Genomic DNA, 15921 nt, shown 5'->3' with positions numbered 1-15921 from the left:
TATCACTGTGCTTGCATTTTATACTGATATCTTTATATTGCTCAAGTGAATTACTCACTGGCATAAAGGGTCACAGGAAAAAGAAGCCAAACAGGCACTGTTAACGTATTTTATTGCAAAATATGAACTGTGTTGTGCCTGTGTTTCTTCATGAATGCTTTTGCTGTTAAAGCTGCACTAATTTTATGTGAACTAAGCACTGCTCTTAGAAAGTCAGTTCAGTCTGTCCTGTGTGACTGACCTATCAATGGATCAGGATTACCAATCAGAAGCACACCTTGTTATGCAAATTTCTCAAAAAAAGGGGAAAATGCAAAGCAATGAAACGTCAATTTCACACACAGCATGGAGGTCTATGTTTGTATGGCATTATGACACAAGGATGTAACATGCAGAGAATAAGTGAAGAATTCATGTGGGTTTCATTTGCTCTAAACTGATAGAAGATGTACTTTAAAAATAAAAAAACACTTGTCTAATAGTATCTTCAGAGTGTATCAGATTCAGTGATTCCAGCTTGCTAATGCACCATCCCTTGTTCCTGTAATAATAGGAAATTATTGATGCTTAGGAAAGAAGTTATAAGTTGGGTCATATCAGCTTTTCTGAGATATCATCTCATGTTTTTTCAGAGGCATTAATATTTCCAGATGGAGAGTGGGGCTGTGTTAATGGAAAGAACAATTTACTTATGCATTCACATAACCTTTTCATTATGAAGATCAGCAGATGTGGAAAAGCTTGGCCCCATTTCCTGGCCAAAACAGCATCCCCCTGCTGTTTACATTCTACCTGAGAGAAGAATGCAAATGTTGGCTCTATTAATGTTCACAACTTAATTCCTTGTTGAAGTCAGATGGAAAAAATATAACACTCCAAGGTAAAAAATTTATAAAGCTGTTTAGCATCAAAGGGGAATTCAGCCTTTCATTTTAGCATGGAGGCACAAGAGGCAAGTCTGACTCCAAACAGACCAAACACTGTCCCTGTAATCATGAGCAGGCATCCCCACATGACAGCAAGGAAAAGGCTTATGGGGCTGAAAATAGCAAGAGGAGTGGCTGAACTTGGAAATCTGAGTTCAAATGTGTCCTACTTCTGAGTTTTCTCATCCTGCTAAAGAAAGTGTTCTTCAGAGGGGACATGGTTTTGTCTGCAAAGATATGCAGAAACTGCAATACAATTAGGAAGGAAATAACCAACTGCTGTTGCTTGCTCCAAATGTAAAGGGGTTTTTTTAGGATTATGTCAGCGATTTTTTTAGGATGATGTCTTCTGGATTATAGTCATAACTTTGATTTGTTGTGTAACCTCAGCTGTGACTGCCCTAATTATTCATTTACCAACCTGATTAGTAGCTGTGTTAAGATTGACATTTTTGTCTGAAAAAGGCTTGCAAGTTTTTAAATAGCACCAAACACATGCTTTGTGCTGTCACTGAGCATGGCACATTTGGGGCACTACATAGTAACTAATAAACAGTTCCAAATAACATTATCTCAGGTTTGTTACTCTTTAATTGAGAACAGACAATGAGGTAGGTGAAAATGAGACAAAGGTTGGTCAGTTTAAGGACAGTGGGAAAATCAAATAAAACATCTTGAGCAGCCTAATCAAGAGTTGTGGTGTTTGGATGAGGTATGGTTATTATGATCCCCATATATGATTAGAGACAAGGCAAAAATATGCAGATATCTGCAACAAAATGCAAAACTAAGTAGAAATTAGGACTGGGTTTCAGTCTTTGCATTTTTTCTCTTTGTACCAAAGCCACAAATATGCCCAGAAGCCAGTTCAAGGTAACAAGCTGCATGTGGTAATTAGACTCTTTTCCTCACTCAACCAAGTATCCCCCATTACAGTGGATGCCCCATCCCTGAAAACACTGATTGTCAGATTGGATGGGGGGCTGAATTAGCTGATCTAGTTGAAGGTGTCCCTGCTCTTGGTGGGAGAATAGATGAGCTTTAAAGGTCCCTTCTAACCCAAACTATTTTGTGGTTAAGCTTTGCACCCCATTTCTATCCTCCTCAGCAACAACCTGTGCTGAGAACAGCACCCTAGCTGCTGGCATGTTTGGCCATGGAAACAAATTCCTAGTTCCACCCTGCTGCCTAGGCTCAAAGGCAGGAGCCCAACCCAGCAGTTTCACTGGGACCACTGATGGAAGGGTGAAAGGACTGGATCCAACCAAAGCAACCCAGCAGACACAGCACTTGTACCTCCAAAGAATAATTTGTCACTTAATCGTTTTCTTTCAGGAGCCCTGCCTGCCCAGGGGGAGGGCAGCCCTGTGCACAAGCTGGCTTTTGATCTCAGTGAAGCTCAGAGGGCTTTGCTAGAGAATCCATAAAGGATTGAGCAGCAACTAATTAATTACTAGAAATTTTATCAGTCATGGTTTGCAGGCTTGTTTTAATATATGAAGACAAGCTGTACAGCTCAAATTGTGAACAGCTGTTTGTTTTGTGACAGGACAAAGAAGTCTCCCCGTCTCTACTGACAGTGATTTTCTGTCAGCCTTCTAGGTCTGCATTCCTGTGCTTTTTAGAGGTACTGTCAGTGTCCTGCTTTAATGCAAAGTTGTAAAAATCACAGGACAATTTACCCCACCAATTCCTGAATTACACCAGGATGATTGTCATCTGCCTCTACAGGCAATGATTTGCAGACATTATCATTGAGGACTTTCTGTTGGGAACTGAAAGCAATGTTCCCTGAAGCATTTTGAGGCCAGAAATCCTTGTGAAGCTGAGCATTGTGCAGGCAGATACACCCCTCTAACATCCTTTCTCAAAACACACAATAGAAAGTGCAGCTTTGTGCTTCCTGATCACTTATTCGAGTGATTTTCTGGTCAGCAGATGGATCTGGTGCTGATTTTATCAGCTTGGTTATAAAATCAATTCATGGAGAGTGCAGTCTCACCTTCCTCTCCATAGATGGAACTGCACAACATGTATTCACTTAGCTGTGAAGCTGCTGGTGTAGGCTTTGGTGCTGCTAGCCCTGTTCTAAATAGAGTAATTTGAACACAGACTGTGCAGCCAACCCCAGTTTATTTGGTATTCACAAACTGCAACAGCATATTAGGCATTAATTATATATGACTTATTATATTAATTATAATGAATTAGAATTATATTAGGGTTGAGAACTATTTAAAGGGAACTAGAAATTAAAGCAGCAGGATGTGGATCTGGCCGTCACAGACTTGTTCTGCATGGCCTTGAGCAACATGGGTTGCCATTCATCTCTCATTTTCAAAAGACAAGATGAGGGTAATGGTATCTACCTTCTTTGTGAAGCCAATGAGATCCTGTTATAAACAGAAATATTAACTGTAATTTCAAATCTTCCAGTACTAGTGTTAAACTCATAGAATCATAGAATCATAGAATGGTTTGGGTTGGAAGGGACCTTAAAAATCATCTAATTACAACTCTCTGCCATGGGCAGGGAGACCTTACACTAGAACAGGTTGCTCCTTATCCCATCCAACCTAGCCTTGCATAGTGACAGGGATGGGGCATCCACAACTTTTCTGGGCAACCTGTGCCAGTGTCTCACCAGCATCACAGCAAAGGAAAAGAATATAAAAAAAAATTTATAAAACTAAATAGTTCTGACCACTTCATCCATAAAAGGAGGATAATCCTACCAAAATCTGCCTTAAAAACAGGGTGGAAGCTACAAGTAAAAAAAAAAAAAGAAATTCATTAGAGAGTGATCTCACCAATTTCACTTCTGCCTTCACTTTGCCAACTGCAAAATGGGAATAATCACAACAGCTCATTTTGAGGGGATTTGTTAATAAGACACTTCATATGTATGAAGCAGTACAAAGTTTGCCAGACATGGGTGGATAGCTGGGAGCTTTGTCAATTCAGCAAGTGACTTAATCTTTTCTTCTTCACAGAGGCCCTGGTCCCACAGTAGACCTACACAGGATTCCAGGTATCAGGGTCTGTAAGGCAAAAGGGCAGGACATGTCCCAGAAAGCTGTTTATGCTGTCCATGGAACTGCAGGCAAAAGGCATAGAAATGTGAATGGAAAAAATAATCCATTTTAACAAAAAATGTTCTACTGAAAGAGCACAGTTTATACCTGCATTTCCTCACACTGCAACACAGTGCAGAGACAGAGCAATTTCTTAACACACAAGTTTTGTAATCCCAACATCCTTCCATTCTGGCAATCAGTCCTAAACATTCAGCTGCACCCACAGCAGCAGAGGAAGCCCTGAGGCCCACCCTCTGCCACTAAGGCCTACTGGCACAGAATGCTCATTATTAATTTCATCATCACCAAAAAAGAGGGTGGTTTAAGCAGTTTGCTTAGTGGGAATCATGTCTGCTGTGTGCTAACTTCCTAAAAGTGCCATGGAAAGGATCTAGACAAATATAAGTTGATCTAAGCCAGAAATCATTCTTGGGATGTTCCTAATAATTAACAGAACAGAGTCAATCATCAGAGCCCAGGAAAGTTCTGGTTCCTTCTAAATCTGCTTTTTACCCTGATCCTGATTACCTTATCTGACATTTTGATTACCTTCCTTCTTGAGCTGGAGAGCTTGTCACAACTAGCAATGGAAGGCATTTTTCATCACAGGTACTTCCATAAGCTGCATAGCTAGCACCACTGAAAAGGAGTGTTAAAATATAAAATTTAGCAATTTAGGGATAGCATTGGGAAAGTAAAGCAGCCTGTCAAGCACCATTTTCATTTCCAACTATCTCTGCTTTCTCAAAGTCTGAAAAGTGGGTCCCAGCTTTTCCAGGTTTGGCTGCAACACCATGTAAAACTTATTGCACAAGTGACAATACTGGTTGCATTCAGAGGCTGCTGTCATTGCCTGGATGGGATCTGATAATCTGCAAAATCCTTTAGTCTGCAAGATGTGATTAACTGTGAAAGGCAGAGTTATCGAAACAGACTGGAGAAGGATGTGAAACATTTCTCTAGAATCTGCATACACACCACCTCCATGTCTGGAGGAGGGGCCACTGCAGAAACACTTGCTTACATGTAAATCCTTTTGTAGGGACATGCAGAACTTAAAATTGTTCTCCTCTATTAGCTTTTCTTTTGGACATGTTTATTATTCTGTAGTTACTCTACCAGCTCTTTGATCTGATGAAAAAAGCACATTTCTGGCAGTCAGCAAAACTGGTTTCTATTTACATTCTGCTGTTAGAATGATTTGGCATAAATTTCTGTTGACAATGACTCAGACCAGGGAATTGTTCTGCCTGAAAACTAACCTAATAAAAACCTCACAATGTTAGTTTTCAGCTAAATCCATGACTGTTAACCAGGTGGCCACACACATTCTCCCCAGTGCCTGTACCCAGGGAAGGCAGGAACAAGCAGGAGTGGTGCCCTGGGCTTGGCAGCAGCCCTGCCTCATCCCTCAGGAACTGTTTGTGGAGCTGCAATGATTAATTTTAAAGCAAAGATGTGGTGCACACCAAGATTTGTGGTGCTAAATGCAGTAGTTGGAGCACTCCCAAGGGGAAAATGCATTAGAAAAGGCATTATGTGCAGGACATGAGTTTTAGCTTGGACTAGGCCAGTGCTGTGGGACAGGTGACAAGTCTGGTGACTCCAAGGGCAGCCTGCTGGGGATGCCTGGTGGAAATTTCCTCCTTCCATGTTGAACATGGCAACTGCAGCTGTCACCAGCACAGGCACATAGACCCAAGCAGACTGAGCGGACAGGCACCCTCTCCCAGCCTCCAACCCAGGAAAGGCTGTCCTAGGAAGAGCTGTGCTGTGTCACCCTGTTGGAGCTGTGCTGGGGTAAAGCCCTGTTGTGCTGGGGATCACCTGTGTCAGCTCTGAAACACAAGTTTTCCACTGGCCTCACAAAAGACCTCCACAGCTTTCCACTGCCCGAGAGGAATAAATAGCAAAAGCATTAAGTGTGTCTACTATTTGGCACAGCAGCATGTTTTAATAACCCCTGCCCCAGCAAACTCTTCATTGCCAAAGGGAACAATGCAATGCATTTAACATTCTTCTGATTAATATTTATGGCTACAAGCCATCCATTGTTTTTACTGCATAGCTGGTAATCAATAGGGGCTCCAGAAAACAGCAGGACAAGCCAGGGTAAACTGTGGAAGCCTTGGTTCTTCAAGAACTAGGGAAAATGGCAAGAGGTCTTCCCCCTCACCTACGGTTTTGCAGTTTGTTTTAAAAGCGGAAGTTTCACTTGGGTTCATAAATCTGCATTTAAGTGTCTCAGTGTGCTGACACAGGTTTGGAAATGTTTATCTTAGCACTTGTGCAGCCTCATTAGTGTGGAATGTTTATACTCGCTCTTGCATTTTCACTTACCTGTACAGTTATGTGCACTGGAACGCTGTACTAATAACCCCACTGTACCTCCAACACTGTTTCACAGTAATTGCTCCCCCAGGTGCTATTTCCAAGAGATTTCTACATTTTAGCCTTTTAAAAACAAGTAGGCCTTGTTTTACTCTGAAGTTGATGGGAAAGGATGTACTGTGAAATTTGGCCCTATTCTATTTCAGTGCCTAATTGATTGGTTGGGGATGGTGATCTGGAAACCTGAGCAAGGTTATACTGCATTTACTCATGAGGACAAGGCAAACATTAAACTGTAATTCCTGAAGACCTGGGCACTGATACTTCCTTGTCTTGTGCTTTTCTTCTCTTCAGACTAAGAAAATGATGTGTATTAAAACTGATAAAGAGTATTTTATGTGCATATAAATATATCTTTACAGTATGATAATTGCAGTAGTAGTAATAGAAGTTGCTAACATGTTACATATCTGTGATGAAATCACACTGTAAATTTTGTATAAAATATACCAACTCTGTAAGTTTTTATATATATATGAAAAATATACAGTTTACAAGATTAGGTGATCTGAGGGTAGTGTGCATTGTAAGTGATGATGATTTCCCATCCCTTCACAGATTTGTGCCTCGGATTTACACACTCTCATAGTGCTTGGGAATGGAATGTGCACTGATACAAGTAGAATCCAGCATCTTTCTGTGTGCTCTGCTATAAAAGGCAATCCAGGAAATCCTCTATCCTTCTTACACATCAGTCACACAGGCAACTAAATCTTCCCTCAGATCTCAGAATTTCTTCTCCTTCATACCCAAGTGAGGTTTTACTCAGCAACAGAGGGGCTGGGATAAGAAGATCCTTATGAGACTTCAGATACTCCCACATACAGGGGGGAAAGGAGCACCAGACAAACAGACACCTCCTGGCAGATGGGAGCAAGGATGGAGGTAAGCATGGGGAAGTCATTGGAGGGAGCTGGGGACTGGGAAGGCAAAAACATTCCACAATACCAGTGGTCAGGTAGGAAGACAAGTGAAAGGATCCAGAAGAAAGAGAAAATTCAGAAAAAAGGATCTCCAGGCAGCAGGGGGGATGTCACAATTTTGCAGTGACACTGGACTTACTTGCATCCTTTGGCAACAAAAGCAGCTGTCCCTTTAAGACATATCCCCCCAAGAGGCATTAGTGCAGTCTTTGCCACACATAAAATTTTCAATGAGTGTTAAATGAGTGTTAAACTTCATTCTTCCTCCATCAAAATCCTCACCTCCAAGCACAAAGCCCATGTATTTTACTGTTTGCTGAACTTAACAGGCAGGCCAGAAGCCAGGAGGAGGGGATGGTTATTACACACACACATGCCCCCCAAAATACAAGTGTGGGGAAAGACCACAGACAGCTGGGATGACAACCTTTTACATCTTTATTTGCCAGTTAAGATCCTTTTATTCCATCAATGCAAGTATGCAGAACAGCAGGAAACCATGTTTTAAGCAGCACATACCAGTTGGCTGAGAATAAACTAACTACATTCCCCAAGCAATGTAAAAGTAACAATGCACATCATCTTCTAAAAGAAGAAACAAACAGATGTTGCAGCCGAGAGGCACAGCAGGCAGCTTCCGTACAAAGTAGTTTGGCTGTTTAAAATGCTAGAACCAGTCCTTGCCCATTTCTCCAACCCCACCCCCAAAAGTCCTAGTATAATTTAACCACTTTTTTTGGTTTTTTTTGCTATCTACATAATATATAAAATATAAACTCTGTTTACTTATAACACTTAATTTTCTTGATAAATAGCTCTTTAAAATATCTACTGTACATATGTCCATGCGTTGACATTATATATATATATATAGCATTTATATATATGTATGTATGTCTGAAAAACAATAAATATATACTTAATATTGACACAGCAACAAACTGAACGTTTTCTCATTTTCAAAATCAAACAAAAGCAAACCAGTGGGAGAGAAACAGTGAGTGTTGCTCGTGAAGCACAGCACAGCAAGGAGCTTGAATTCCTGCCCTGGCTGGGCACTCGGAATGCCCCGTACTGGAGCAGTCGTGGTGCTCACCTATCCTGTAATGTATTAAAAGTCACTTCAAGTTGTAGTTAGCCACCCTGTATGCCACGTGTAACACAGACTGAGCAGGAGCTCAGGGGTGACCAGGGAGGCTTGCTCCAGGTTTGCAACGGAATGAGAAACAGAGAGGGCAGGGAAGTGAGTCCAAAGGCTGATATAAAAAAAGGAAAACAAATAATGGACAGCACATGGCTGGAAGGTCATAAATAACCAAGGTAAACAAGTCAATAGAGTTAAGTGCTTTTAAAGACAATGGCTGGCATTGCTGCAAAAAGTGTCTTGATGATCTGTTGCCAACTCCATGGAATGAATCAGTTTTCCCACTGCCACAAGAAGACACAAAGGAAACTCAGAAGGCCAAATTCAGATGTTAAAAATGGGGTCACTGTAAGATTCTGTGAAGGCCCAGGTTCAGAGCTGAACCTGCCCAAGGGCAGCTGAATTCACTGAACATCCTTAAACCAAATGGATGAGATTTTTAAAGTATGGATTAAAAAAAAAAAAAAACAACAAAAAAACCCCAAAAAACAACGCCCCCCCAGCCCCAAACAATTTATTTCACACATGCCAAAACATAATAAAAGATTTTAGAAAGCTTTCATTTCAAAACAGCATTCTTTAAAAATAGAACTTAATCCCAAAATTAAAAAAATGTATATAAATACTCTTATACAAACATGTGTTCAGTTTTGGATTGACCATAGCCATTCTGTTTATTCATTTTATTCAAAATGCTGAATAAAAGCTATTTCAGTCTGACCTGTGCTGATACCCTTCTTTCCTCAACCCCAAGGCCTCGATCTGGCAGCTTCAAAAAAGACATTACTTGTTTGGACTGTGGCTTCATACACTCATTAAGTCATGAGGTTTTGACATCAGTTCATGAATGCAGCATTATGTGTAGTCCCATTTACTTTAAAATTTCTTCTTTTCATGAGCAAATGGAAGTGGGCAGTTAAGGGGAAATTATTTTTATTGGACAGACTTCACCCAGCAGCTCAAAAAAGAGGAAATTTTAAAGCAGATAAGACTGCCAAATATTATTCAGTCACACTTCATCTCTAAAATTTACAAACTTTGCTCCCCACAAGTAGCAACTTCAACAACAACAAAAAGAAACTGCTGTCCTGATTAATCCTGCCATTTCACATTAATTCCACATACCCAGATATCACTGCAGAGGTCGAAAGTCCAGTGTTGAGTTTCATACATACTAAGGGTACATCACTGGGCCACTGGAACACCAAACCAGTGTGGAGTATCTGCACAAAGCCACAACTCTGGCTTGTAAATACAGAACTTAGCAGTGAACAGACTTGATAATGAGTGTATTTTATGCTGAAAGACATAAATAAAAGTCAAATACAAAAATTCCCAGCAACAAGAAGTTCTGTCATCACTCCTTTCTGATTCTCTGCAAAAACAACATCAAGATTAATGTTACCTTTACCCAGTAAATAAAATATGCCTTTTCTTGGTATAACAGTGATTCATTTTAAATTGTCTGGGTCTATTCCACATGGACACAAAACTAAACAAGAAATTGAATTGTCATTGTGCTGTGACCACACGCAGCAGAAAAGCCTCAATTTTTTGAATGGCTGAACTTCCAGGACAGCTGTTTACTTGTTCAGTCACTTTTTGGAAAGTTATGGAAAAGAAGGGAACACTTAGTACAAAGAGGATATTGCCTCTGATTGCCCGATGCTGGCTGGACAGGGATTGCAATCAAATTTGGCTGATTTGCTTCAGCCAAAGCAAAGGATGAGCTCCAGGGCAGCCCTTCCTGAGCCAAAACTCATCAAGGCATGGCCCAATTCCCTGCCATGTTGGCTGCATGGGTAAGATCCCCTCGTGCCTACTGGGTATTTGCTCACTACACAGCTGACGTACTACGGATTTACCACATGCACGGTACTGGATGTAGGAAAGCCCAAGCTCCTGCAGAGTTCTTACACTTCCATGTAGGACTCCACTGAGATCAGCATTGAGGATGTGCCTATCCAGCAGGAGTGTGGGATAGACTCTGCTTCTCCAAGGGCAGGGTCCCTTCCTGAGCTCCCACACACAGAGGTGGAGCAAGGCTGCTGCTGTCACCCTCGGGAAGTGCAGCCCTCACCCTCCACAGCCTCCCTGCAGGGCAGGCACAGAGGTACCAGCCTGCAGACACCTTCCTGCTGCTCCCTGCTGCAATCACCACCCTCCCTCTGGGCACATTTAAGGAGTTAAGCTGTGCCCTGCTGTCACAGTGCAGCATTGTCCTACCCCTGGTGTGAATCCCAATGCAATTCCAATGGGAAATAAGACACCCTCTCCCAGCTGACTGTCCCAGCACTGGAACAGAGCCCTGCAGAGCATCAAAGCTCACCCTTTGGCTCTTTCTGTCTTTGGCAACAGACCATAAGGATCAGTATCCCATGTGCACAGGCCGATGGCAAAGGAAAGAGCCTCTCCAATAGCAGTCCTGGGAAAGAGGAATGAAATTTCTTATCTAGTGTATGAACAAGTTAATTTGGGGGCTACTGTAAATTCCAGCAGTAGCTGCAGTTTGGCTCCTAGGCCTGCACTAATTTAGCAGCATTCATCTCAAACCTTGTGGCACAGCATTAAAAGTGCAATTCCAAATACATGTTTCCTGGGATGGTACCGCTTCTGAGTTCAATCAAATACATCTCTGTTATCCGCTGCCCAAATTCCTAAACCCAACTTGAACTCCAGAGGCTACTTAGGGCAAATTCAATGTACTTTCAACTGCACCAAAGGAACAGAGGGCTGGATGCTGCCAAGAAAAAATCCCAGACTATAAATGAACTATTTGTCAGAATAACAATACACATTCAATAAATACACTAATTCTTTCCTCCTCCAAGCCAGGTGGAAGTTTAGTATGTTTACACTTGACACTGCAGCACCTTCACCTCCCAGAGAATGGAAAAACTGCCATACAATCCTGAATGCATGCAGCTCCTGCTGCCATCCCAGTAGGTAGCATAAATGTAGCATCTCTGCTACCATTACAAGAGGAGGTTCCACCCTGTCCCTGCTCCCTCTGGGCCAGCACAAGGAGCTGTACAAGATTCAACCCATTTGCAAGCCAGTACAGACAGCAGCATCAGATGTCTGTGTAACCAAAGCATTGGATTTTCTTTCTGCTGCATCTACAGTAGGTCTGCACAGAGGATGGATGATGCCTGCCACCTAAACCTTTGTGTCTGGGGCAGAAAGTTTGAGCTCAGTAGTACTATCCTTACTGCTGTGTCTCGCCTGTTCACTGCAGGGGCAGGGGAAAGGATTCTAACTGGCATCACAAAACCCAGAAAGACAGAGAAAAGAAGAAAACACAGAGAGGAAACACGGCCAACATTTGTGAAGCATAAAGAAGGACAAAGACATGAACAGCAACTCCAACACAATCGCCAAACTGAGAAGCAAGATTCACAAACATTGTGGTCCATGTTTGGTTCCACTTTTGGATGATGTTTAACTAGACATGGTTAATTATCCACCAGGCTTGCATTCATGACTTGAACTAGCCACTCTTTTCAGTAAATGGGTTTTGCTTCACTGTATGAAAACTCTCTTGATCCCCTTGGGGGTAATTCTATTTTTCAGGAGACAGCTGATTTCTTGATCAAATCCTCTCTTCATTATTTACTTTTCAGGGCAGGAAGTGGGTAGCATGGTATATACCATGACAGTTGCACTGGGAGATTCGTATTGGCACAGATACTACCTCTGGAATTCTCAGAGAAACCCATTAAAAAAAAAAAAAAAAACAACCAAATTTGTCAAGGGCCGCTTCCAAGAAGGAATGATGAAGCCTTGCCCGAGGTTTTAGCCGAAATAGCCCCAGAGAGAGTTGCTAGAACTGGCAGAACAGCATGGATAGAAACAATTCTCCCCTTGGGTGTGGTTTTGCAGTATTACATTATTCCTTCATCAGTCACACTACCACACTTTGGGGACTATTTAACAAAAGGTCATATATATGCTCTTGAAATATTAAGCACATATGAATCAATTTTGGGCTGGAAGTCAAGTTTCCTAACTTCAGCCACACCAAAATTTAGAAGCCAGAATTCTCTGCAAAGAAGGAAGACAGGCATTTCCAGTGGGCATCTCTTTCTATATTAATCCTAGGGTGAACTGAGTCAGCCTTTGGAGAGCTCTCTCTGTATTGACTGCAGTGTTCTTGCTGATCAGAACAAGACAACCAACTCTGAGCTGACTAAAGCCAGATAAGATGAACAACACTATTGATGCCCTCCTGTTCAAAAACATATTTTCTCTTTCTATTTACTGCTCACCCCAGTGTTCTCTTACTTCCCCTAGTCAAAATTAACAAAAAACCCTGAAAAGGTTTTTCTCAAGTTTAATATGATTTAGTGCTATATGCTTGTGTTCTACTTTTTTACTATCTCAAGACCTAGCACTGTAAACACATCAGCACTGGAGCAGCTTTACTCAGAAAAACAGTATCCCTATTTACTGGGATAAATCATGTGCCTTTCACAATATTCTTTCAAGAAGATATTCTCAAAAGAATTATTTCAAGACTGCAATCTAAAATATTAAAAAGAAGAACAGGACAAACATAGCAAAAAAGTATGTCCACCCCTGCACTGGTGACAGGGAATGATTAATACAGTACCAGCAGCTGGCCACTTTAAGGAGGTGAGAAGGCTGGGGGTCCTATGTAATTTTTTTTCCTTGTAAATAGATAGGAAATTTCCTCATCCCTTTTGTTTTTCACTCACACTTACCACTTGGAGGTGAGCAGTTCTGGATTGAGGGATGTGAAATTACTTGTTGGTGTGCATCTCTCAAGTGTGAGTTCACAGTGTTTTAAAAGAACACCGCTTGTGTATGCAATCAAACATTGTATGGTTTTGGGTTATATTCCTACTGTTTCCCACCTAAAACCAAAATGCACAATGAATTCACTCAAAAGTCAGTCCCAAACACAGGAAATTTTGTGCAAATCTTTGTAAGTCTAGCCTGAGTTTGGCTGTATAATAAACTCCATTATCATTACTGGGTCGTGCCACCTGCCATCCATGAAGGTTTTCCATCACCCATTTTATTCGGAAAACCCATAACACTGACACTTACCAGGAGCTCACAGAAGAGCCTCCCTCCCCAAATACCCAGGCATATGCATTGTGGTTGAGGACTGCTTTGTTTTAAAAGCCACACATTTTCCTATTTAATTGTGCTTTAAAAAAAAAAAAAAAAATCAAAACCAAACAAAGCAAAAAACAACTACTAAACCAACACGGAGAAGCTCCTAACAGGCTGTATGAAAAGTGAACTGCCAAGATTTTCTGAATCCTGCAACACTGCAACACTTTCACATCAAGTCCTGTTATTCTGTGTGTTGGTTGGAGGTGTAGTAATACAACATGGTGGTGTCAGCTGTCATGGTAGGAAACATTCATGTCAGACACTACAGAAAATTTAATGACATGACAGTACCTTCACAGCCCTCTGGTAGGTAAGGAAAATCTAAAAGGATCTTCCCAACCTTTCACAGTAAACACAATTGGATAATCTAAAGCACCTGCAAGCAGGGGATGAGTCCATGATATATCTTTGCAATCAGCCAGCTAATACTGTTATTAAAACAGTTAAGTTTATCAGCTCTTACGTCTCCTGTCTGTTCTGGGCATTTTGAAGGACCACATCAGTTTGGCATTTAGCTGCCAACAGATTTAATTGATCCAGACACTGTATTTCCTTCTCCTGTAATCCTCAGATAAGACACCCAAGCCCTTCACAGGGGCTGAATTACCATCTCCTTCAAGAGCTGTCTGGTTCCTATTCATTCCTAGGAGCTCAGAGGAGCTAGCAGTACAGAGACATCCTGCTCTTCCGCATGGCTTCGCTGATCAAGTATGCCGGGCTCAGTTCTGGCTCCTCAGTCATGATTGAAATGTTCTGCCACTCCCCTAGCTGGTTTGACTTTTTAATGGTGTCCACCACACACAGGGCATACAGACAGTCGTCAAAAGTGGCAGCCATCGTAAGGGGCCTCCCGTCCCAGGTCCTCCTGTCGTCCTGGTCCTCAAAGGCCTGCCGGACAGCCTGGACCATCTTAATGGTGCCCCGCAGGTAGGGGGATGGGATGTCACTGAAGGCCTTCTCCGGAAGCAAGGAGTTGCTGACCGGCGTGGAGTCCTTCAGCAGGAGCTCCCGCTGAGGAGAGCTGTTGCTCTGCCCGTAGAGGTCAGTGCCTATCACAGTGAGCCGTCCCGCCGAGCCCACCACGATGATGTCCTGTTTGAACTCCCCTGGGATGTTGAAGTTGAGCGTCACGGTGCAGCACACGCCCCCTTCCAGGACCATCTGAAAGGTGCAGAAGTCATCGCTGGTGATCTGCCGGATGCCCTTGATGTGGTCCGTCTGCTTCACAAAGGTCTTGAGCAACCCGTGCACCTTCACGGCCTTCTGGCTGGTGAGGAAGGTCAGCAGGTCAATGATGTAGGTGCCCACCGAGTGCAAGCCCCCGCCTCCCATCAGGTCATCGCAGCTCCAGTTGTACTTCTTGCCCAGCAGGCTCCCGCTGTGCACCTGCACCTCGCACACCAGCAGCTCCCCCACGTAGCCCTCCTGGATCAGCTGCTTCATCTTCACGAAAGCAGGCAGGAAGCGCAGAACGTTCCCCATGATGCTCATGAGCTTGGGGTAGTAATGAGCCGCAGTCATCATCCTAAAGGCATCCAGGGGAGTCGCCGTTCGGTCACAGATGACGTTCTTCCCAATGCCTGAAACGGTGAGAAAAAGAAAATCATCAATAAACTTTTATCAATGGAGTAAGCTGAAAGCCTCAAGGTTATTCTTAAAGACTAAGCCAAGGAGAAAGACCCTAAAAGAGTAACGCCATATTGAAATGTTTTCGAGGCACAAAGACTCACTCTGGCATGCTTCCAAAATACATGTAAGAATTTTTTAAGCACCACAGTCAAAATGTGATCCTTTTCATTTTCAAAAAGCATTCCTGTCTAAAAAGAGCTCAAAGGTGAAAGCCTGAACAGAAAAAAGTAAGCTCCCTTCTGGGAACAGGTATGAAACCAATCACCCACCTCAGCCATCTCACAGACATCTCTTCTGTGACAACCTGCCCATGCAGGGGTTTCTGTGAGCTGAATCTGAGGTTCAGACTCAAATCCCTGAAGGGTATGAATGACACAAGTGCATGTACTCAGTAACTTAACACAGGTACACTGAAAAGCCTGGCTTTGTCTTCTCAGTACTCTTGTCTCTCCCTCTTTCCTGCTCAGACTGTTTTAAGAGGCTCTGAGGAGAGAAGTACTGGGCTTGCTGCTTAATTTAAAATGAAGAAATTGCTTCTCACTCCTAAAATGCCCCGCTATTCTGACAACAGCACTCAAGTGTTTTTTGAAGCAGTTCTGCTGAAATGTCAGCAGTGCATCCATGGTGCCAAGGGAGAGTCAGGATTGCTCTAAAACAGGTCAAATGTAGCTGTGACAATCTGTTCC

The 15921-nt window shown here is 42.4% G+C and overlaps 1 protein-coding gene across 1 annotated transcript in view; it reads right to left on the bottom strand.

Annotated features, from left to right (window-relative positions):
* Positions 1-7732: 7732 nt before the first annotated feature.
* The window catches only part of GFOD1 (Gfo/Idh/MocA-like oxidoreductase domain containing 1), a 72935-nt gene continuing 64746 nt past the window's right edge, over positions 7733-15921 (bottom strand). The window contains exon 2 of the mRNA XM_059474803.1: positions 7733-15186. Coding sequence (XP_059330786.1) covers positions 14267-15186 — 920 coding nt within the window. The 3' untranslated portion in view covers positions 7733-14266. The remainder of the gene's footprint in view (positions 15187-15921) is intronic.

Source organism: Ammospiza nelsoni, chromosome 1, assembly GCF_027579445.1.
Source record: "Ammospiza nelsoni isolate bAmmNel1 chromosome 1, bAmmNel1.pri, whole genome shotgun sequence".
In the NCBI taxonomy this organism is placed as follows: domain Eukaryota; kingdom Metazoa; phylum Chordata; class Aves; order Passeriformes; family Passerellidae; genus Ammospiza; species Ammospiza nelsoni.
This window is presented reverse-complemented; position numbering and strand designations above follow the sequence as displayed.